The following is a 24,794-nucleotide window of genomic DNA, read 5'->3' as shown; positions in this document are numbered from 1 at the left end:
ACAGGCCACACACACACACACACAGGCCACACGCACACACACACACACACTCACAGGCCACACGCACACACACACACACACACACACACACACACACACACACTCACAGGCCACACGCACACACACACACACACACAGGCCACACGCACACACACACACACTCACAGGCCACACACACACACACACACACACACACACACACACACACACACACATACGCGCGCGCGCACACACACACACACCTGTCAACAGTGGCACAGTGGTGGAGCATATCAGAGCGGTAAATAGGTCTGTGCCCCACAGAATGCATCTGGATTAGATTTATTATTGATTTTATTTGGGACCCTGGGAAAAGAAGCCCCCCCCCCCCGAGCTCTGTATCAGTTTGCAGCCGTCGATTAGATGCTTGAACGTAGCATCACTACTGCCGCCTGCTGTACTAATGTAGACAGAGTGCATTAAATATGAAATGTATCATGTGGTGATAAGAAAATAAAGCACGCAACACAAATTCCTTCACATGTTATGTTTAATTTCACGACTTCTAGAAGAACAGACTGAGGGAAACCAAGGGGTTAACAAGCACCTGTGGAAAAGCTTTTGGGTTAAACTCTACCCTAAGAAGACAGACTTCTCCAGGCCATCCTCCACTTTGGTGTACTCCAGGTGAGATTTGAAGTATTGGCTCTCGTAGCGCGGGCTGCTCCGCACAAACTCCAGATACTCAGGAGCTCCGGGGCAGATGACGTTGTCCGCCAGCAGGACGCTGCCCTTCCTAAGGAGGCCACACTCCTGATGGAAATAAAAGCATCATTTATGGCATCATGGCGGAAAAAATAAAATCGTTTTCTCAGTTAAAAAAAACAGCACTTGCCTCCATCAGTTTTGTGTCTGGGAGGTAACGATCTTTCCAGTGATCCAGGAACACCAAATCAAACGTTTCCACCCCAAACTGCTCCTTCATTTTGGGGATTAAGTCTCCAGAAGCTCCTTCGACTAACTGGATCTAGAAACAAGAAACCAGTGGTGGAAGACGTGCACAGACACATTTCTTTATATGTCAAAGTAAACAACTTTAAAGGGCCTGTTAGGCTTATTTTCAGGTTTCATATTTGTATTTTGTGCCTTTACATGTTTATATGCTTTAATGTTTAAAGAGTGCATTTTTCTCATACTGCCTGTCTGTGCACCCCAGAGTGTCCGCAGTATGCCCCATGTAAAAGTAATAATACCACCATGTAGAAACACTCAGTTCTACATAAAAGTTTGTATTTCATTTGTTACTTTAGTCAAATGATGAGCATCAGAATCTCTTTATTGTCATCATGCTTAGACATTTTGTTAGGTTTAATTTCTTTTGATATTACCAGATCCTACTTCATTAGACAATTTATTTTTGTATATAATGAGAGGCTGAAAAGTAACTATTACCTTATCTTGTCAAATAAATACATTGCGTAACAGCACACTGGACTGTACACATTAATGACTACTTCTGACACGTTGTGCGACTCTACCTTGTCCTCCAGTCCCGCCCAGGCGATGACTTGTCGAGCGATCACAGCGAATTCGGGGTTAAATTCAAGAGTGATGAGTTTGGCGTTGGGGGGCAGCAGGCTGGCGATGCGCACCGTGGAGTATCCGCAATACGTTCCCAGCTCCAACACTGTGGCCGGGTTCACCTCAGACACAACTGAGTCCAGGATGCAACCTGTGGCAATACAGAGACACAAAGAAGATTTGATTAAACACATCTGATTCATGTAAGGTCATTTAAAACAAACGGCCTAAATCGTGCACGTCCGCCGAAACACTTCCTATTTTTAAATCCCGACTAAAAACGCACCTATTTGCCGCTGCTTTTAATTGAGCTGCCCATACTCACACTACAGTATGCCTTTTCAGTCATGTATTCTGTACCTACCTGTTTATTTATTTATTTTATTTCATTACCTTTGCTTTTTATGCCTGTTTTTAAATGCCTTTTTAATAATGTATTTATGCTGTATTTGTTCTTAAATGTCTTTTGCTTTTAATCTGTCTATAAAGCACTTTGAATCGCCACGTGCTGAAATTAAGTGCTATTTAAATCAAATTGCCTTGCCTTGCCTGAAAGATGATGATGAGGAGCAGAGGTGGACGAAGTACTCAGATATTTTGTAACAGTAGAAATACCAGAGTGTAGGAATACTCTGTTACAAGTAGAAGTCCTGCAATCAAAATGTTACTCAAGTAAAAGTATAAAAGCATTGGCATCAAAATATACTTGAAGTAACCGAAAGTCCTCATTATGCAGATTGCTCTATTTCAGAATTGTATGTATCAATAAAGTGTTATCATAGCTGGTAAAGGTGTAGCTAGTTGACTTTGTATACGTGCAGGGTAGCTTGTGAATTCACTCCAGGTGGAACTAAAGTCTGATTTAAGTGTTGATTATATTTCAAATCATTAATCCAAATCTGCAAAGTAACTAAAGATATTCAAATGTAGTGAAGTAAAAGTACACTATTTTCCCTTAGAGTAGAAGTACAAAGCAGCACGAAATTGAAATATTCAAGGAAAGTACAAGTACCTCAACATTGTACTTAAGTACAGTACTTGAGTGAATCCACTTAGTGACTTTACACCACTGATGAGGAGACAGTACCTTTCTCATCGCCCACATTCATGGCCCACTCCTGGTTCCTGCAGTACTGATCGATGGCTCTCACCACGCTGCGAGGGTCCCCTCTGGTGGCGTTCCTCTGTACTGCACCCAGGATCCTCTGAACAAAAAAGACCATACTTTAAAAAATTTCTTTAAAGTCAGCAACAACACAACATTGAATATTCATGCACACATATTTTCTCAGATGAAAATAAAGCAGGGATTACATATAACTTTATTACGTTGATTTATTTCAACTACATACTTAACTGTAAGTACAATGTTGATTGTACTATGTTTGAGTCTTTTCTTTTCATGCCACTTTCTACTTCTACTCAACTATATATTGTATTTTTTATTTCAATTTCATTTATTGGAAAGTTTTGTCTTACTTTTACGTTTTTATACAGAAAACATCTGAAGAGCAACTTTTTGATTGTCGAAAGTGATTCTTCATTTAAAAACATGAAAACTTTTGTATTTATATATAATTGTTGTATTATTATGTTAAGGTTTCATTGTTGTTTAAACAAATACATTGTGATGCTGTCCCTTGAGGGCTCTGGGTAACATTGACAGCATTTCTAACTATTTTAAGTTTTTACAAATCAACTAATTGCTCAATTCAATGAATAGAGAAATTAATCAGCACTATCTAACTAAGTGTTTCTGTTATTATCTAGTTCAGACATAACTCACGTTTAAAATGTTTAGAGACAGCAGCATATAGTTTGAGTTTAGCGTCTAAGCTTCGGCCTCATCCCTCCCCGCAGATATTTTTCACATCGAACAATGAGGATCATTAGATCACGGGGACTACAGGTGCATGCTGGGAGGTGGTGGAGCAGAAAGGAAGCAGCGTAGCAGAAGCAGGACAGCAGCAGCATTATGAGGCAGAGGGAGAGAGAGCAGCTTAAAAAGAGCGCCCGATTACAGAGGGTGTGTTTGGTTGGTTGCATGAGGCGGTAAGGCATACCACATGTGGATCATTGGTGCTCAAGGTGAGTGCCTGATGTAGCTCACAGGCTTCACTCCAATTATTATATCTAGAAAAAGGCTGCTGCATATCAGCTTGAAGAGAAGATCAAGATTACGAGGATATTTGTAATCATAGATTCAGCAGGAGGCAATATCCTGACCAAATGTTGACCAAGGATCCTCATATGAGGCAGGGGTGTCCAAACTACGGTCCGGGGGCCAAATGGGGCCTGCGGACAATTTTGAATCGGCCCTCGGCAAATTCTAAAAGTATAATGGAATGCGGCCCACAAATGAAACTTGTGCTTGTCTTATCTTGTACTTCTTAACTACATATGTAAAAATATATTACACATTACACATTCATGTGTTAATAAGAACACTTTTCAAATAAATTCAGTCAATTAAAGTTGGAAACATTTTCTAACATATCTTAGTTAATTAAAAAAAGAACTTATTTACTAAACAAGCTTGAAATACACCCCTTCCTATTTCTCCTTATTATAATCAAACTGAGGGATGAGCTGCCAACAAGATAAAGTAAACCCTCTGGAGAGCTGTGATATAGGCTGTTTTTTCTTAACGCACTTTCAAGCATCATTTACCTACATTTGATTAATTTGGCTGACTTACAAGTGAACTTATGAGGTGATATACCTCACCCCTAGTGAGCGGCCCAGCCCTTCGTACATTTTTCTGTATGTGGCCTTCGGTGAAAAAAATGTGGACACCCCTTATATAAGGCATAATGTTGGAGCTATATATCTCTTTATATTATTTAATAGTGTTACATTTATTTTCTTGCTGTTTATAGTGTTTATTGTTATTATCATTTATTTATGTGTATTCTTAGTTAGTTTCATAAGTTAAAGTAGTTTCTATGCTTTTATTTTGAAGGCATGTTTTGGGCACTGGGTGATTAGAGCACCTGGTGTAATATTGGAGACAGGTGGGTGGTGGGAGCCAGAGCACTAGTAGGCAAACGGTTTTTTATCAGGGTGTTTCAAGCCACACAAAGGAAAGCCATAGGAAAGGCTTAAAGGTCCCATGTCATGGCCATTTCCACTGATCATAATTTCATTGTTGAGGTCTACTAGAATAGATTTATATTGTGCAATTTTCCAAAATCACTTTGGTTTCTCAGACAGCATCTCTGTAAACTACGTGTATTCACTGAATTTCACTCTCTGCCTTTAACGGCTCGTTGTAGCTCCAATAGCACCAGCCCCCACCCTCCCTGTGAGCACAGTGTGCTCTGATTGGTCGGGACGTTGTGAATCGCGCTGAGCTCCGTGGAGGTGTGGTTTCCTTGTTTAGCGATACACAGCGAAACACATCCAAACTCACCCTGAGCACACACAAAGTCACTGCCGAAGTAAAAACAATAAGTGTGGCTTGATATTGAGTAAGAAAAAGGTTGATAAACGCTGTGAGAATGGGTCTGCAGAGAGAATTTTGCCGCGATCCCAACTGTCTGTTATCAGCCTGCAGCCAGGGAGGAGAGATCAGCAGAGCTGCCTGCACTGAGTGTGTGTGTGAGGAAGTCTGTGAATTTGTCAATTTGGACCAATCAGTGGGGGCTTAACATAACGGCTCCGCGGACGTAACGTAACTCTCCACGGATTGGTCTATTTGGATCCGGGTAACGCATGACATCATGAGTTACCCGGAAGAATCAATGGACAGTGACGTCTCTCCAACGAGGCGTTTTGGGGAGGTCTTCTCTGTGTCAGAGTTTTACTCGCTACAGGGTGTACTTTGAGGGTTTTGACTCTGCAGACCGTTTACATGCATAAAAACCTTCATAACACACAAGGGTACGGGTAATAACTGGAAAAGCATGACATGGGACCTTTAGGGAAAGAGATATAGGAAACCTGTTCATTGTATTTTGTTATTGGAATAAAATGCACAACGGAGAATCTTGTCTGGGCCTGGATCAGTGCCCTGCGTAAGATCTGCTAACTAGTGCCTCAGCGGCTGTATTATTTTAAGTTAATTATATGTTTTATTTCTATATGATTTTGGCCGCTACACATAACTATATTGTTTTTTCCTACTACTCTATCCTCTGCATGTTTTCTGATCCTGCACTCCTGGCTGTCATCAGCTGATCACCACCATGACCTGCTGCACAGCTGTCTCTTGTTTCCTCAATAATCTGTTCTTTACAGGCAGCAGCTTCTCAAGTTGTCAAGCCTTTCTAGGTAGTGGTCCGCCTGTGTGTCTTTTAACCTGTCGCTGATGCACTGCTTGTCTAAGGATTGTACTGGGCTTTCTTTGCTTAACCTAATCCCAAAATCTACACCGATCATGTGTTTTTACTGATCCTGCGTCTCAGGACAGAGGTCGGTGCGTATCGAAAGACTCCTTCACTCTCCTGTTTGTTTTGTTCCACCAGTAACTGAGGGAAAAAGTGTGACTGAGTCTCAGGACAGCATGAATAGAAAGTCCAACCTGAGCAGAGTTTTAATCAACTAGCAAAAACAATACCACAGCAGAGGGTGTGCAGAATGGCCCAAAGAGCTTGCAACATCCTGCCTCACATCTAAAGAAGAATAAATTACAATTTGTGCAATTACTGCTTTTATTCATATACAGAGCCAAACTGTGAAAAAAGTTGTGATAAAAAACAACAACGCCTAAAGTGTGTGTGTGTGTGTGTGTGTGTGTGTGTGTGTGTGTGTGTGTGTGTGTGTGTGTGTGTCCTAGCATTACTATCCTTGTGGGGACCTACATCTGTTTACACAGTAACATGTGGGAACTCGCCCATAAGGGGAATAATATAATTAATAATTAATTTTAGTGTGAAGACTTGGTTAGGGTTAGGCATGTGTTGGTTATGGTTAAGGTTAGGATAAGTCTCCACGAAATGCATGCAAGTCAATGTAATGTTCCCTGAAGTGGTGTGTGTGTGTGTGTGTGTGTGTGTGTGTGTGTGTGTGTGTGTGTGTGTGTGTGTGTGTGTGTGTGTGTGTGTGTGTGTGTGTGTGTGTGTGTGTGTGTGTGTGTGTGTGTGTGTGTGTGTGTGTGTGTGTGTGTGTGTGTGTGTGTGTGTGTGTTTGTGCCTTTATAAAGACGGATGAAGTAGCGTCGACCCTAATTCATTTGCGCAACATTTTATTTTCTCAGGAAACAATGTATAAGTGTGGATTTACACGTTTGTCCCATATACCATGATATATATATTTGTACACATGCTTGTAGACTGTTGAGTACGTTTGATGTAACTATAGGAAATGCTTTATCATCAAGTATGGTTAATACAAATCACATTTGGGCTCTGCTGTTGGTGTTTTTTTCATGTATAATTTACCAGATAAGGTTTTTTGTTTTTGTTTCAATCTACAATCTTTTAAGCAGCTTTGAGAGCATTATTTAACCACATTCCACTTGTAAGAAAACAAGCCAAGGCAAGATCTAACCTGAAACCATAGACCTTTCATTCCCATGTGTAAAAAATCACAAATCACTGTAGCTGCATTTCATTAAGTTGTCTGGCTGCTCTACTGTTAGACATGCTGCTTCACTGGGACACTGTAACAGAACCATTGTTTATGTGCAGTGACATCTGTGCTTCTACTGCTATGACAAGTTCATCTAATAATCTAATCTAATCAAATAGAATTGAATCTCTTCTCTAGCTGCTTAAGTAACCTCCAGTCAAATGTAGCATTTTATATCTGTGCAGAGAGATGTAAAGATTGTAAAAATACCACAGTGGTGAGAAAAAAAAACTGAACAGAGGCGCAAAGTTTCAGAATTAGATGTGACAACACCCAGGACAGATGTATGTTGTTGACTAATAAACATAGTGATGAAGAAGTTGTGAAAAACATAGAGATGAACAACTTCTGTCTTTGACTACACAATGTGTGTGACGTTTATTACCTTCTAAAAAAATAAAGGGACAACTGTTGCTATGGTACTCTGAACATTCTAAGGTACCATAGCAACACACTGACACTGTCCAACTGAAGGTAAAACATAACAGAAAAGCTTATGTTTAACCACAGACAATGGTCCATTATGTCCTTGAAAGGGCACATTTTCAGGTTCTTATTTGTTTTTTTAGCACAGGGCTATTCAAATCTGGCCCCGGGGTGATATTTACTGGCCCTTTGAGTATAATGTTAAAAAGTGATCTACTTATATTTTGTGCCTTTATTCCACAGAGGGTGTTAAATTGAGATAGAGGGGCAGACATTGGGGGCTCGGGTTTCAAACCCACCTACTAGCTACTGTAGTGTATTGCATCTCTGCGTGAATGATTAGATCATTTCACCTAAATTAAATCAAATGAAATGATGTTGATGGTTAAATTAGCTTCACATGTAGGCCTACTGAGTTCTGAACTTGCCATTTAATTAAACACAATATATGCAATCCACTATGCTGTTGTAGTATTTACTGTATCTGAAGCTCTTAATTATGATTGCTCGTATTTCAAGCCATCTTTTTCCCGGCCCCTTGCTTTGGATCATTTTCATCAACCGGCCCCCATTCCAAAGTAATTGAATAGCCCTGCTCTACTCTGACATGTCTCCAGACTTTAATGTTCAAAAAAGCTCTTTATCTTTCTCATACTGCATGTGCTGCAGCACCTCTTTTCACCCTCTGTCTGAAACCAGAGCCCAGTCTGCTCTGATTGGTTAAGTGGCCAGCTTTGTGGTGATTGGTCGACCGCTTAGAGATGTCCCGCCCCTTAGCCCATCACGTAAAATGTGTTGGAGCGCTACCCAATAAAGTGCGAGTGTTACACAGTGAGGTCACTATGTCACGGAAGTAAACAAAGGTGTGCAATGGATGCGTTTCCGGCAGGGGCGGGGGGGGGGGAGAGAAAACATATATACTAGCAACTTGGCTCTATGGCTGTCTGTCAGTTAGTCAGTTACTAATTACATTTTACTTAGTGTGTGGAGTCTTCTCTTTTTGGAATTTACTAAGTTTCATCGTTACCAAGTCTCAGTCTCGTCCACCTGTATGATCATTCATGTTCATTAGTGTGTTGGGCGCTGGTGAATACTGTAGATGTGAGGCCCACCTGAGGACGAGTGGACTGGGTCACAGTGTCCAGTATCCGCTCCACAATGACATCATGCCAGATCAGCGCCAGTCCTGCATGATACTGCACAACAGCTGGGATCAGCCATCTGTAGAGAGCATACAGGAGAGCAGCTCCACCGGTGATACTGTACAGAAGAGTCAGCCACATCCTGCAAGCAGAGAAATAAACATGACTTCAGCATGGTTATATATATACTGATGCGTCATAGAAACTGTGATAAACGATGCACACAATAACAACACATCTGCAGGAAATAAATGAAAGCTCTCATATCTCCCCTCTCTCTTTGTGTGAGGCTAATGAGATGGGTGTTTACTATGCAGCGTACAATACACTCTCTCGGCTCCTGTTTTCATTATCAGCCGCTGACAGTTCCAAGCTGCACACCCACACGTATCCCAATGTGCTGGTATCACTGTACGATATCATTTCATATCCACTGCAATTAGAGCTGGTAAACACACAACACAGGCCCACTCACAGAAACAATAAATGTGTTGATGAATTGGAGTTAAAAAAAAGGGGGAGAAAGGCACAGCCAGAATCCTCACACAAGGGCTCTTTCTGTGGAGAAGCTGTGAAGAGAACGGCTGGAAACATTACCTTGCACATATAATGTAACTGTGAGAGAACAGCAGGGTTTGAGGTAATTACTTTTGATGTGGAGTTTGAGTCGCATGGCAACTGGCTGAGGGTTCAGATGTGTGTCACAAATGGGAGAGCACCAGTACTCTAACCTTTACTTTGGCGTCTTCCTGACCAACACACCGTGAGAGATTTACAAACAAAGAGCAGACTGGCATGGTTTGGTAAACACATGCTTTTCATGTTCTCATCACTGTGCAGGGAGATGTTTACCAAGTTGAATCCTGTGCATGTGATTTAAAAATCCCATCTCGATGCAAAAACATCAGGATATTTTTTTAAATAACAAACAGGAATATAAAGTGAAAACATTTCAAAGTTGTTCATTATTTCAGAAGCAGAATACTTTATTTATCCGGGGGTGTGACAGTTGCTCCATTTTAAAATGGTATAGACAAATACATGAATAGAAAAACAATATACAAATTGTTATTATTTGTACTATTTTTAGGTAGAATAAAATAAAATGACAAAATAAAATTATTTTAAAAGTATGTATAAACAAGGGTGTTAAGAGTAGGAAGGTCCAATAAAGGATACAACTACAATAATATAAAATAGAATAAAAAGATTAAATCAAATAAAATTCAAAAGTGAAAAAACAAAAATAAGGGGTGATTATATAAAGGTTGAAAAAAATGTTTAAAAAAATGTACAAAAATATTTATATAGACACAAGATAAAATGCATGATTTAAGATATCATGTATTTGTTCCTAAAATGGCACTGAGGAGTGTCACCAGCTATGTCAGTTTGGCACTGAATCACCTCCAGCCAGTTTCACAACACGAGTACACACTCTCCAGCTCAAAACAGGAATTAGTAGCAGCCTGAGCCGTGGTCTCCCTTGTGCAACACAGGAACAAACCAGGTTAGACAGACAACAACACATGGTGCTTTCTTCAAGGGTCTGTCTTTAAAATCTGAACAGAAATCAGACTTACATGTGAGGGCAGGCGGCGCTCCCTGTCTTCTCTGCCCTCCTCTCGCCGTGAGAGGAAAATATGTGAGGCTTCTAGCAGGCGGACATATGCCTGCCCTCATGTGAGACTAACTCCTCCCTCCTTCTTCCTTCCATCCCCCTCTCCGTGCTCTGCTGAGAGAGCATGAACTCACACACACACACACACACACGCTGGAGGATCCCTTGGCATGTATCTAGGCTTACTCTGAGTGTTGTTGCAACCACTACTGTGCATGTCTAGATGTTGGAGCTGATCATTTATTCATTTATTTTCGATTACATTTTTTTCTGAAAAGCACCTAAAATGTTGTTACTAACACAGACTGCTTTTCTTTTTAAATAATACAACCCTCTCCAGTCCCCTCCTGGGGGTTTTCCTTCAAGATGACGAGTGCTGTCTGAATAAATCCATCTCATACTTCAGACTAGCGTACCACTACCTTTCACACAAGCACTTCTTGAAGGTGAGGTCTTGTTTTAAAAAAATAACTGCAGGAGAAAGAAAAAGCAATTGATGTCAGTTTATTGATATTCAAGATAGCTGTGATCATAAAACAAGGCAGTTTTCGAGTCAGACAAACGTTCTCTTTGGTCATTGCTATGCCTTCATCAGAAGTGACGGACATTTAAAGAGGCCCTACTGAGCTTTTTGGGTTGTTCCTTTCCTGTAGTCGTGTGTTAAATAGGTTCTTGTGCATGTTAATGGTCTGCAAAGGCTAAAATCCCAAAGTTCCCTACCACACTGCCAGAAACGCCTCCTTTGGACTTGAACATAGTGACATCACTATGCAACACTGCGCTTCTATTAGCTTTTTGAACATTAAAGCATGTGAACAGGTCACAGTAGAGAGGCACTAAATACACATTTAAACCTGACATTATCATAATAGGGCCCCTTTAAAATACTAAAAGACAAAGGAAGCTGATTGCGAAAAGGTTACAAAAAAAATGAATGTAATACATATCTATAAAGCTGTGCTCGTGATGCCAGCACCAGACAGACTGCTGTTCATCCAACAGTTGTCCAAGTCCCATGTCAGCTAGTCCACTGGGCGTTGAACAAGTCAGGTCTAGAAGGAGATCCAGGGGTGTTTCAGACACTGGGCGGCTGTGGCTCTTTTCTCCGGCAGCAGCTCCAACATGGTCACGAGGAACGAGCTGAACTGCACGGCTTCCTCCCGCGGCCACTCGTATTTATCCAGCAGGATCTCCAACAAACTCCACGACTTCAGCTTGGAGATGTGTCGCAGTTGTCCTGCAAAGGGTTAGAAGTAGACGGAAACACTGCTTTGGTCTGCTTTAGATATGAAAGCAGGGAAAGGCAGTTTGTAAAACTGACATAATAAGCTTATATTTAAGAAGTCTGATAAAAAATGACACTTCTTGACCTCCTCTTGGCTCTGCTTTGAGGCTTTGGATAATCTAGTCAGTGACGCAAGATTTTGGCAAACCACAGGTCGTTTCAGCAAAAGGGGCTTTCCTATTGGCTGTTCTTAAAATGCTAATGCACATCCCTTAAGATGGTGAAAGCCTCCTTTAACCTTTGAATATCTACGGATAACTATTCCGTGATTGGCAACAACTACCCACACTGCAAAGCAACCCAAACATGGAAGATGTACAGTTTAAAATAAAGTCTATAAATAAAGAGTGTATAGAACAGGGTCTTAACAAAAGTCTGAAAATTAACGCAATATTGAAAAAGCGTCTCAGCGAGAGGAGTTACAAGTAGTTAAGCTTTCTCCTAACCGTAGCCAAAGGATTAAAAGCCCACAAGTTTGCAAAGAAAGCAAGACAGGAATTCCTATGCAATTTAGCAGTATAACGCTATTTGGATCACAATTCCTACAGGGATGATGTTTAAAAAGAATGACAAGTACTGTGGTGTGAAGAGCTGCAGAAGAAGGCCTTTATTTTCCAATTCTGCTTAAGCTTTGAAGTTTATATCTCAAAGATCGGTTGTGTTATCTTTGGCTTCACATATATAGCAATAACCGGTAGTTCCAGGTGTTTTTTGATCTCAATTCCAAGAGATTCCTGCTTGGAGTTTTTTCCCCGGATGTCTTCAAAGACATTCAGTTTGTAGTATTGCATATTCAAAGGGCTTTCATCCATGTGCCTTACGCATGTGTTACTATATTTGACTGATAGTGACTTTACAGAGATTTATTTAAATGACATTCTTTAAGATTATTACTTTAAATTAGGGCTGCCAATAGATTCAAATATTTAATCGCGATAAATCAAGTGGACAAATATGATGTCTTTATACAAAACGCATGTTTTTTATATTTGCAAACAATCCAATTTTAAGGTAATCTTGTCAAAATAATTTGTGCTGCGTTAAGAAAGTTGCGTTAAGGAAGTTGCTTTAAAGAGTTATTATCGCGTTCATTTTGACACCCCTACTTTAAAGGTGGGGTAGGTAATTCACTTCAGAAACACGTTTTGTTAAATTCCATGGAATGCTCTTAACATCCCGATAGCAATGAATAAATTAAATGCTTTGACAATAAATACATAAACAAAATTCATCTGTGGAAGCCGTGGCGCTGTAAAAAGCACGACCAATCATCTGAGCCGGCCCGGCTAAAATAACTGGATGGCCTACCTGCCTGTCAGCCTTCCATCTGTGCACAAACTTATCTCGCACGCTCATTGGTCATGTGCGCGTTCGTGTGTGTTGGAAGAGGGGCTCTGTAAGGAAGTCTGAAGGAAGGGGCAGATTTTTTTCGGCTGCGTACTTTCAAATTCTAGCGCACTCGAGCTGGTTTCCCCATTCTTACCTATCCTACCTTTAAATACTGATCAAGCAAATAAATAGTTGAAATACAATTTTTTCAAATCAATAAAGTATACCTCACCTTTACGGTTGAAGAATCGTTTGGAATTTCTCCCAGACAGTGCAAACTGGGATGGGAGGGATCCCAGCAGCTCAATGATGTGGGCAATGTGATCTAAGATAGGTCAAAGCAAACTTATTCTAGCGAAATGAGTGAAATCAAGATCAAAAGGGATGCAGTGAACAATACAAACCTTCCTCGCGGGAGAATGTGGCTCCTGATTGCGGATCGAACAGATAGTCCCCTGTGGCCAGCTCGAAAGCCTACAGTAAACAAGAAATGGCAATAATGGAATGAAACAGGAAGAGAAGAGAGGAAAAGCACATGTAAGGGTTTGTATTACCATGCAGGCGGTGCTCCAGATGTCAGACGGTGTGTCGTAATCAGCCCCGATCAGAACCTCCGCAGAGCGGTACTGACACGTCTGGATGTCTTCAGTGAAGTGTTTGTGCTGAAGACAAGAGACAGAAGATATTAATTGTTCACTATTAAATCACGTGCATTTATATTATCAACACTCCTCAAAAAGGTAGTTGTATTACTCTTACATATTTAACTTTTAACATGAAATTACAGACTGTTACTATCTCTGATCAAATTATAATTAGTTCCTCAAGGCTCCATCCTGGGGCCTCTTCTGTTTAACATCTACATGCTTACACTGACTCAGATTATGGAAAACAATCACTTTAACAAAGGGTCAAGGGTTAGGCCCCGCGGTGATCGAGCGTTCGAAGCCATGGCTCCTAAGCTATGGAACGCTCTGCCCGCCCATCTACGGTCTGCTGACTCTGTGGTCTCCTTTAAAGCTAATTTAAAGACATTCCTGTTTGGGCAGGCGTTTGGGTAACCGGTGTGCTTGATTTTATTCCATTTTATACTATGTTTTTATTTTGTTTTCATTGTGTTTTATTGTGTTTTTATTATGTTTTGGTGCTTTTATGACTTCTTAACACGTGGCTTGTGTGTTCACTTATCATTGTACGATTCCTATGATGATGTTTTATTGTTTTGTCAAGCACTTTGTGACTTTGTCTGTGAAAAGCGCTTTATAAATAAACTTTACTTACTTACTTTCTTACTTAAAGGATTTATGTCTCAGGAGAATTTGGAGAAAAAATCTTCGATGCATTTGTCTTGAGTTGACTTGATAACTGTAACTTTGTCTTCACAGGTTTCACACAAAAAAAGGGAAAGCGATAGGTCCAGTGTAACTCTCAAGACTTTTTTAGTATCTTTTGTTTTACACAGCACTGTATTCTCTTTTCTTTTGTTCAATACCCGTCTTGTGCTATTTTAACTTGTTTTCATTCCCACGGAGGGGAAATGTGCGCAGCAGGAAAAAGAGCCACAGACAGCTCAATGTTACATATATATGTGACATGCATTTAAAATAAGTACTAAGTTATGATATGATAAAAAGTTACATCATTTAAAAAAATACACATCCTGTAACATTTCTTAGGATTTAGCAGCCAGGTATATATTACACAGTTATTAACGGCATCTATATATATTGCACATCTAGCACATATTCCACATAGGTGGTTGGTATTAACAGCAGCAAGTTACACAATTTACAAAATACACACCTTGTAACAGTTCTAAGGATTTAGCAGCCAGGTATATATTACAGTTATTAACGGCATTTATATATTGCACATAGTCTGTTGGTATTTAGCAGCAAGGGGTGATATAGTCTGTGTTGTGGTGTGTGTAGGGGGGGGGGATCAATTAGGGGCTGTGCTGGTTGTATAGTCTGAGTAGTTCATTTTCTATTCAAGCTTTGAAATGGTATTTGAATGTTCATTTATGGTGTGTTTCTTATGCAATTTGTCCCGGATGCTTTGATCTTTTATGTAAAGCATTTTGAATTTCCTGCAGCTGAAGTGTCTTATAAAAAATGCCAGAGGAAATATCATCAGAGGAAATAACATCATTGTCTCTTTTCTTTGACTCAGCAAAATGAAATGAGAAGCGTAACCAACATCACCACCGGGTAGTTCTGAAACGCTGAAGATTAAACTGTGCGTCTCTTTCAAGCTGCAGTTCAGATCAGCCCACACAGTCTCACTGAAAACCCATGGCAGCTGTGTTTCACACTGCAGGGCATGATACATATGGATACTGTGCTCTACAAAAACACCAACCACATTCAGTTGTATAAAAACGATGGATTGGAATTGTTTGAAACTTGATGAGTGTCTCTTATAAAGCTGCCTCTCTGTCCTCTGCCTACTATCCTCTATCCGTCCACCAGATGCCCTCACTCTCCCACCTGTCCGGTCACCTGACTCTCAACACCACCTGCTCCTGATTCCACTTTCCCTCAGCAGAACATTTACAGGCACATTTCCACTCACTCCAAGCCAAATCGGTGTGGTTGCTTTGTGCCTATTCAGCTTTTTAGCCATCTGCACTTCTCCTGCGCTTTTTCCCTGCCTTATTTTTGTGCACCCATGGATTCTCAGTGACTCATGTTTGAATTTTCTAACCATACCAGTCAGCTTATGTGATTTCACTGTTTTAAAAAAATCACTGATCTGTTCCTGCTTGCCTTGATTCAGATTCAGAAGTCCTTTATTCACCCTACAGCAGAGACATAATGGCGCATTTCCACTACAACGCGGAGCGAGGTTTAAGCGCGCCGTGCCCGGCCCATTTTTTGTTGCGATCCACTAGGGGTAGTTCAGGCTAGCGGTTACTTGTTCACAGTTTTCTGGCTCTCCAAAATCGAGGTTCTTTCCGGGCCAACAACCGAGCAGAGTATGCTAAACTAGTGAGAGAATAGCTGCAACAAAATGAACATATTTTACCATGGTTTAATTTTAATAGACGTTTCAAAATGATACCTAAGTAACAACATACTGATACCGGTTAGTAAAAACCATGAATTAATGCTTTGACAATTCTGCAGACAGACGGCAGACGAAAAACCTTTTTAAATGCATGTTTTCTGAATGGAGATCGGCTAAGCTAACGTGGTATATGCTCCGACCGTCCACACTCACAACTACAGCCTATACAGACATTAATAAACCAGCGACTGTATTCGCCATGACACAGACAGTCTGTGGTTTGTACTTGTTTAACTTTTGTCTAGTTTCTGAACAGATATGAGGAGCTGTGAGCTCTGAGGGCTAACAGCTAACGGCTGATGTTGGTTTTGTGTTTCGCATTGAAGATGACGTCACGACTCCGCCTACACTGCGTTACTATAGTTACTGCCCCAGTTCCTAAACTATAATGGAAACGCAGCATATAGTGAGCCTGGCCTACTAAGGCCTAACTATACCGTACTAAGCCGTGTGAGGCCCTGCAGTGGAAATGCACTCACCGACCTGACAGTGGCCAACTAATAACATAGTTAATAACCACTTTTTTAGGCGCTCTCTGGCAAAAGAATATCTTTAAAAAGGAGTTTTGTTTATTCTTGGTTTTTGATTTGTTTGTTAAATAATAACTCACCACCCAACAGGCATTGCCCAGGTCCGCAATCTTGATGAGGATTTTTTCAGCATTCTTGGGCTTTAGTAGGTCCAAAAGTACATCCGAGTCACCTAGAATAAACAACATAATGATATAGAAAGCGAAGTTAATCCGACCAGGGCAGACTGTTAGTTTACTGATAATACAAGGGAATCTAAAAAAGTAACATTATTAAAACACTATTAAATAAACCCACGAACAGAATTATAGATTTGTCCCAAACTGTAAACATTACATTTCCACAGGAAGAGGAACAAACAGCTGACATCACACTTTAGGAAAAACAAATGTCCTGCCACTGACCTCGAGGAGAGGACGATGAAGGAGGAGGCGGCTCTTTGTCAGCAGCCTGATGAAATAAGTCTGATCTGGAGCCAGAGACGGGGGCCTGTGTGTTGAGGTCCGGCCACGAGCAGATGGACTCTCTGTTGTTGCGTGGCGCAGAGTCCGGTCCGTCTTCAAACAGCATCGTCTGCCGCCTCAACGTGAAGTTAGGACCCGCTGTGAGCTTAGAGGGACAGGTGGAGCGAGGCGTGGTGGGTGGAGTAGTCTCGTCAGAAAAGGAAACGTGAAGGTTTTCTTTTTTTTTTTGCTCAGGTGCGTTTTCCTGTCCTCGTCGACTCCTGTCTTTTCTTGTCAGTCGCTTAATGGGGATCCTGGAGACCTTGCTGGACTGCAGCGGTGCAATCAGTGGTGTGAAATAATGAAAGGTGGGCATTGAGTAAAAATACAGTACCTTCATGCCTGTTATAGAAAAACATGCCGATTAAAGCCACAAGTTAAAGATGCCTGTCATTAATGTTTACAAATGCTCACATAACTTTTTGCATTTTAATGACTTAGATATCGTTTGCACAAATGAGAAATTAGGCTACATTGCTTAAAAAAATTGAATATTGTCTAAGACAGGGACATCAAACTCAATTTCATCTCGGGCCACATCAGCATCAGGGACGTTTTTTTTTACTATATAAAAATACAAATATCAATATTTAATATATATAAAATAATGTATTATATATTACATTATTGCCTCTGCATTGGATTATTATCAGATAGGGCCTTGAGTTTGACACCCCTGGTCTAAGATTTTTAAAAATGTGAAATATCTTTTCTCTTTTTGAAATTGTTAGAAAATGTCCCTTTCATTTGACCTAAATCTTGCTTGTATTAGTGGATGTTTTTATATTGTTCTTATTCAATTATTTAATTCAACATATTTTTTGGTCCACTGCACGGTGGGGTACTACTTAGGAAAACTAATGCATTTTCCTAATTCTTTTTTTGAAGTAACTATAAAATAAATATGCTGAAGTTATTATGCTATTGAGAATTACATGGGCTACCAAAGCATTTTCCACTACACTGTCGGGTACGACTTAGAAAATCAAACATATCCATTTTCATCTAAATTTGGACACACAACTCATTTACGAGTATGTACAAAATAATTATAATCCTTATGCATTTTCAAATATGTTTTAATATACATATGCGTGTATATAAAGTATCCTGTGGTCTTCCAAACGCCGCTGTGGTGTTGTCAAAATGCGGTTAAGAGGCAGTGGTAAAGCAAACAAAACAAATCCATCTTACCCACTCCCCAATAGTGTGGAAAACCCCGGTCAGCTTCCCAAACATGTTGGACAAACTCTTAGGAAGTCAAAGCAGAAACACAGATGTCATAAAACAATCACAACAAAACACAAAAACATAATAATAATGAATTATACATTTCAGGATGCACACCTGTTTTTCTCGGGACCTTGTGTTCACTGGCAGGAAGCAAAAACATAAGCAAGGAAAGGAGGCACAGGATATGAAAATAAGTGGAAAAGAATGTTGTTTTTTGTATTTAATCAAGATGCCTTCACCAGCATATTCCTTTAAAATGATCTCACTTACCTGTGGTGCTGGTGAAAGCAGAGCACGCTGGCATCTGCCACAGCTTAGTGTTTGCCGCCAGGTTCTGAATGTAAACCTCATCCACCCTCAGCAGGATGTTTTCAGGCTTGATGTCTGTGTGGATGATCTTGCATTTAGTGTGCAAGTAATCTAAACCCTGCAGAACCTGTGATAAGAAATGGAAACACAGTCACTGTCACTGCAGCCCGTGTCATAGAGGGGCACAAATAGAAGATAATCTGTTTTAAAAAGAGCTCAGTCAGTGGTGAAAGACAGGAAGCATGATTTAGGATGGAATAAAGGGTTGCACAGCACCTGTCTGAGGATGCTCTTCACACAGGGCAGCGGGAGGCCAGTGTAGTTCGATTTGACGATCCACCGCAGCACCTGGTGACCCAGCACCTCCAGAACCATGCACACATCTGATGAGCAGTTAAAGACCTTTGTTTCATTCCGTACAGCGCGGGTATAGAGGGTTTCTTGGGTATTTTTGAGAGTGCAAAAAAGACATCGACACAATCTTTTCATCTCCTTGCTTGCACTATGATAAAATGATGTCATGGTAGGGCTGCTCAATTCATCGTATTTTAGTCGCAATTACGATTTTGGCTTGCAACGATTACGAAAACAACTTAATCTAAAAAAAACGATTATATTTGTATTATTATTATTATTTTTCTTTGAATAAATGTTTGGGGTTTTTCAGTTGAATTTACTTAAAGTTCAGGCTAATCAACTGTTAAAAACATACTGTTCACATTTTCTTTTTAAATAAATTGATGTTTTCAAAGTTAACGGATAATCGTTTTTAATAATCGTGATATCAATTATTGACCCAAATAATCGAGATTATGATTTTTGCCATAATCGAGCAGCCCTATGTCATGGTGGTATTTGAATGTTTGTCTGTATGCACATAGGCAACGAAAGCATGTGTGAAACTGTACTGTCCTGTTTTTCCATCTCACTCTGTTGCTTCTTAAACTCCTGAATTTCCCCACGGGGATTAATAAAAGTTCCATCTTATCTTATCTTATGTATGAATGACTGAACACAGGATTACCAAAGATATGCCAAAGATCAGTCAGGGCCTCTTCCTCTGGCCTTTGCCTAGAAAATGTCCCTCAGAGAGACACGAAACAACCAAGACGAGACTCAAAATCACAACAAAGAAACATCTAACAGCATTAAAGAGATACAGAAACAACTGCGACGAAATGAAAAACAGCTGCATAGAGACGTAAAGACACTTACAGCAGTTACGAAAAGCAACCACAAAGGACAAAAAACTGTTGAGAGACACAAAGCGTGACCAACACAATCATAAAGTAACACAAAACATCTACAAAGAGACACAACATGTTCAAAAAGAGACGCACAACAACAGAGAGATGGGAAATGACTACAAAGAGAACAATTAGTGGCTTAACAGGTAAACACTCTGTGTGTCTCGCTCCTTTGTGGGAGATGTGGCCTGTTGCATGTCTGTGCCTAGTGGCCCATAATCTGCATATTCATTTATTAAGTATATATCAATTAGTATGTTGTAACATTACATGGTTCTGTAAAGGATACGCTCTCCATTTGCTGTAGTGATCCTGAAGTCATCGATGAGATGCACGATGGTCTCACGGTTTGGATCTTTGGGGTCAATGTCCCTTACCTGATGATCATATACGGAACATATTGTAAATATCAATATAAATGTATTATAATGATAAAAACCCTCACACTGTGATTAAATGGCCTCCTAACAGCGATACGTTGCAAGAACATGGCAGATATTTAGATTCAACAACAAATTATTCAAGCTACAGTGTGAGACATTGGTGATTTTGTAATTGTGTGTATTAAAAGAAAATAGCTAAATATTTGCAACTAATGCTGATCAACAACTGCAAGTATTACCAAGTATTTTAAAAATGTTGTTTAGTTCGCCCTGTCGTTCATCACATGCACACACACATACCAGTGACTTATTAACCCCCTATCAAAGTTTCTGATAATATTTTCCACATAAAACACTTTTTTGTTAGCAACTAGACACGTACTAATAGTACACAAAGACATACTTCTTATGCATTAGTACTCTAAAAATGACTACAACTAGTATGCAGGTTGAACAAAGGAATAGGGGTCACACTGACACATTTCAGGAGTTTGATCTCATCCAGTGCCGTCTCTGTGAAGGTTTGAGCACTCTTCACTACCTTCAGAGCCACAAAACGCCCGTTCCTGCATGCAAACAATTATGGCAGTTAGCTTCTATTATGTTTAGATCATCTCTATGTTATGTTATCATGTTAAATATGGTGTTAATAAAAGTTTAAATGTTTACTTACACCATATCCCAGCACAGCCATACAGTAGAGAAGTGGCCCCATCCCAACTTTTTTACCACTTGGTAACGGTCAACAAAAATATCTCCAATCTCTACATGGTAGTAACCACCTGCGACACAGTGAAGACGAAGAAGACAACGAAGAAGACAACGGAGAAGACAACGGAGAAGACGAAGACGAAAACATTGTTTATTAATCAATTAGGGAAAACTCCATTCCACTGTGCTGTGTCATGATTTTAGTTCACTTTTGTGTGTATAGTTTCCGGTTTTCGCAAGTTTACAGTTCTAGGATTTCCCTGGTCTGCCCTCCTGTGTCTCCTGAGTGTTCCTGATTTGTTTGTCACTTTTTTGTTCCTCCTCGCCTGCTCCTGCCATTTTTGATGTTTTACCAGCTTTTATTTTAATAAAAGCTCGCCTTCTGTTTGTATCCACACACCAGAGTCCTGCATCGGGTTGGGTACCCGGGTGACCCGCAAAAAAAGTGATTAGGGCTGCACAATTTAGGGAAATAATCAAATTGCGATTCTTCTGACAGATATTACGATTGCGATTTGCGATATTTGTTTTTAAGCGGCCCAACGGAGGTTTATTGTAAAATCCGGCCATATCTCCGGCTAGGAAGGTCATATCAACGTGCTCCCGTCTCTAGCACCCCCGCAGCCTGAGCTACGAGTGAAAGAACTAAACTTGCATGAAACTTCCGTTGGGTTGCTTTAAAGTCAAGCTTCAGTTTAAGATTCACCCTGTAATAGAAACATGTGATGGAGCATTACTAACCTGACTCAGATGGTTTGTTTCACCAAACCATCTGGGAGAGCTCCATTGGAAGCCATTTGGAAAGGGCAGGCACTTTCAAAAATACTTGGCAGGTGATTGGATCAATCTGTCTATCACCTTCTATCATGGGCCACTTCTGATTGGTTAACAATGGCTGGTACATGTGGAGCACCGCACTTCTGATTGGTGTGGATGACTGACACACAAGAAAAATAGCAGGCTTTGATAATAGCCCTAATTCGCGGGTGGTATTTTTTCAAACGTTTTTTTTTCCGGGTTCGGTTCTGGGTAAAACAAAGAAGATGCGGGTTGGGTCGCGGGTGTTGCATAATAAATATATTAAAATAGGCCTAATAATAATTGTATTGAAATCCTCAGACCTCTTCCCCGCGGGACCGCGCATACTCCTAACCTCTGCACCGCATCAATCTGCTGCTGAGTGCGCCACATTCGAAATGGCTGAGGTGAAGCGGAGAATACAGCATTATCAATATCTCTTTCTCAAAAGCGAAATCCAACGTCTGGGAGGCTTTTGGTGTCTTCCTAGATGGAGGAAATAACCAACATCCCACGCTTTTTGAGCCAAATGCGCAACTGCGTGTGTTAATAATTGCATGTTTTCACTGCTCATAGGATATGCGAGTTCGGGTTGGTTTGCGGATCTTGTGCCGACGGGTCGGGTCGGTTTGCGGAACTAATTGGCAATATGTGCGGGTGGCGGGGCGGGTTCGGTATTGCACGTCGCAGGTGCGGGGCGAGAGCGGGTCTTGAAAATCAGACCCGTGCAGGACTCTGCCCCACACCTGCCTCCCTGTTTGTAATACTTTTGGGCCCGCATTCCACAACCTTGACATGTTGTTAATTGACATTAGATAATTCACTGTGAAGTCCTAAAATACACAAACAAGACTGTTACACACTTAATGTGAAAGTGAAAGAAAAGTGTCAAAGAAATGGGGGGGTTTCGTGCCTTGCTTAAGGACACATTGGCAGAGCAAAAAGGAGGCATCTGGCATCTCTCCATGCTGGTAGTACTTGGTCTGATTGGAAGTCCCGAGCCAAGTCCCTACAGACTGAGCTACTGCTGCCGAAATACATGAAAGAAATGTGTGTTGGAGTTGGTGTTTGGGTGCTTACCGATGCCGTAGTCTTCTGGATTCTCCTGTTCCTCATCGAAACATTTCAGAGGCTCAGGGGAATGAGGTTGTTTCTGTACAGCTGGAGGGCTGTGGGCAGGCTTTGGGGAAGCTTTAGGACCCCTTGCTGGGTGTGGGGAGGGGTGAGGACTGGGTTTGACAGTTAGATCAGAAGAGCTGGCTGTAAGGAGAGCCGATATAGCGGCAGCATATGAAGACGACATGTTCAATGGGGCCTGAAGAGTCCGAGCATAACTGAAGATGAAGATGAGTCCGGAAGACAGCAGCACTCAAGGAGAAAGCTGCAACAACAAAAAAGTTCAATCATTATGAGAAACAAGAGTTCACCAGCTGTTTGTCTCTGTCAGCTGGTTTGTGCTTTAAGTCACTGTTTGCAGGAGCATTGACATTTTAAAGAGGAACTGAAAATGTGTGTTTATTTTTAGCTGGATGAATGGCATGTCAACGTAAATAGCTCCTGACACTGGCCCAGCTGCAACCGAACTCTTCCTGGTAGCGCATGGACTACCGTGTGGACGCCACAGTTGTAAACATGAATGGGTAACAGTTCAAAGTCATTCTTGAAGAAAAACAAGACACTATAGGTCCAGCAACATGGGGGTTTGAGATGTTTAAGTGAAAAATATTGTTTGGGACTGAACCAAGAAATTCACTTCTCCCACCTTATATAACTTTTTCATTGTGACAATGTTCAATTGAGTTTCAGGAGTTTCACTGAGCTGCAGTGATTTTAATAGACAGTTTTTAACTATGTGATTTCATTGCAGGTGTTTGTCTGTCTCCGTGTACTCAAAGGGGTGACCCGTACACACATGTATATCACTGTCCAAGCACTCTAAATGTATTTATTGATTAGGAATATCTATTTATTTCCTGCTATTGCATATTGGAGGTTACTATCCTATATGTTAGCACATGTTGTATTATTTTCCAGTTATTTTCCCTTCAATAGATCTTCATTTATTAATTTGGGCCAGTATATAGGAGAGTTTGTTACCGAAATATTTGGTATTACTTGTCATGTCTTCTCAGTGGTCACGTTAAGTAGGCAGTTCAACAGGACATACGACACATATCACATGACATGACTTATGGATGCAATTTAATCTGAACACCTGTCCTCATATCACTATATACCGCGATGAAAACCTTGTATCCATGTATCAATATTGAACTTATTACTAAAAACAAGGTAGCTTGGATGTTTTCTAACGGCAAACCAAAATTACTTAATAATATTATTATTATTCATTACACAGAAGGACAGGTCCATGATATCAATTGTTAAGCAAATGATCATGTTCTTACAAGGGATATCTCTCTAGAAAGACAGTGACAAGTAAAGAAAAATACTTCATACAACTCTCACTCTACTCATTAAGAAGTCAGGCAGTTAGGTAAGAATTAGCTTAGCCCTACATTTCGACAACAAAACTGTTTTTACCTGAAAACATGACTAAAGGGACAGCAGCATAATGTTGAAAAGTTAGAAGAGAGAGAAAACATCTTGCAGTAGCAAATCTCCATTTCACATGGCTGCATTATTTATGGCCTAATTGAATGTCATTAAGATTTGGGTAAGCTAACTGCTAGCTAGCTTCGGTTTGTCTTTCCCAGTTGTTTCATTGCGTTAAACACAGACATAGCAACGGCTAGCTAAATTTGTTAAATTCTGCACTGCTTGATATTTAAGGCTACGCAGTACGCATTTTAAATGTACACTTGATAACTCAGCGAGTCTCACAATAAATACTAAACAACATTTGAGGAGGAGCTACTTACCCCTGTTTGTCAAATATATATCCAGTTTTTAATGTTTGTAACGCGGGAAATAGAACGCCACGAGGACTCGGATCAGCGTTCCTGCTGTGCTCCTCGCGCTGTTCTGTTCAGGTCCAGGAATAGTAGAGCTGCTGAACACACTTCACACTATGTAGGCTAGATAGCAGGTCTATTTCCAGAGGGGGCGAGGGGCTT

At 40.6% G+C, this 24,794-nt stretch overlaps 2 protein-coding genes across 3 annotated transcripts; both read right to left on the bottom strand.

Annotated features, from left to right (window-relative positions):
• Positions 1–511: 511 nt before the first annotated feature.
• On the bottom strand, positions 512–10,668 carry comtb (catechol-O-methyltransferase b). Its single transcript, XM_079685338.1, has 6 exons — positions 10,283–10,668; positions 8,670–8,841; positions 2,648–2,765; positions 1,518–1,711; positions 875–1,006; positions 512–792 (listed from the first exon to the last, which is right to left on the bottom strand). Coding segments are annotated over exons 1-6 (798 nt in total). The 5' UTR covers positions 10,285–10,668; the 3' UTR covers positions 512–612.
• A 140-nt stretch (positions 10,669–10,808) lies between these two features.
• On the bottom strand, positions 10,809–24,737 carry LOC307041795 (SRSF protein kinase 3-like). 2 transcript variants are annotated; one of them, XM_079685336.1, is made up of 15 exons: positions 24,600–24,737; positions 22,798–23,098; positions 20,882–20,990; positions 20,687–20,774; positions 20,115–20,202; positions 18,855–18,961; positions 18,540–18,705; positions 18,384–18,409; positions 18,231–18,287; positions 16,938–17,307; positions 16,614–16,705; positions 13,489–13,596; positions 13,339–13,408; positions 13,167–13,259; positions 10,809–11,557 (listed from the first exon to the last, which is right to left on the bottom strand). In XM_079685336.1, exons 2-15 carry the CDS (start codon positions 23,018–23,020, stop codon positions 11,373–11,375), a joined length of 1,782 nt encoding a protein of 593 aa, XP_079541462.1. In that variant the 5' UTR covers positions 23,021–23,098; positions 24,600–24,737; the 3' UTR covers positions 10,809–11,372. The 2 variants fall into 2 exon arrangements, with proteins under 2 accessions (XP_079541462.1, XP_079541463.1); XM_079685337.1 differs by lacking the exons at positions 20,115–20,202; positions 20,687–20,774; positions 20,882–20,990.
• Between the last annotated feature and the right edge of the window lie 57 nt (positions 24,738–24,794).

The sequence above is a fragment of the Notothenia rossii genome, assembly GCF_949606895.1.
Source record: "Notothenia rossii genome assembly, chromosome: 5".
Classification (NCBI taxonomy): domain Eukaryota; kingdom Metazoa; phylum Chordata; class Actinopteri; order Perciformes; family Nototheniidae; genus Notothenia; species Notothenia rossii.
This window is presented reverse-complemented; position numbering and strand designations above follow the sequence as displayed.

Bases quoted from the DNA above. Each gene is read 5' to 3' on its own strand.
- comtb (XM_079685338.1), bottom strand. The intron at 1,007-1,517 runs GTAGAGTCGCAC...TCTTGTTTCTAG, and splicing joins GGGCGGGACTGGAGGACAAG to ATCCAGTTAGTCGAAGGAGC. The intron at 793-874 runs GCAAGTGCTGTT...TATTTCCATCAG, and splicing joins CAGACACAAAACTGATGGAG to GAGTGTGGCCTCCTTAGGAA.
- LOC307041795 (XM_079685336.1), bottom strand. From the start codon at position 23,020: ATGTCGTCTTCATATGCTGCCGCTATATCGGCTCTCCTTACAGCCAGC. The intron at 13,409-13,488 runs GTAATACAAACC...TGTTTACTGTAG, and splicing joins TCTGGAGCACCGCCTGCATG to GCTTTCGAGCTGGCCACAGG. The intron at 11,558-13,166 runs GTGAGGTATACT...AACCCTTTGCAG, and splicing joins ACGATTCTTCAACCGTAAAG to GACAACTGCGACACATCTCC.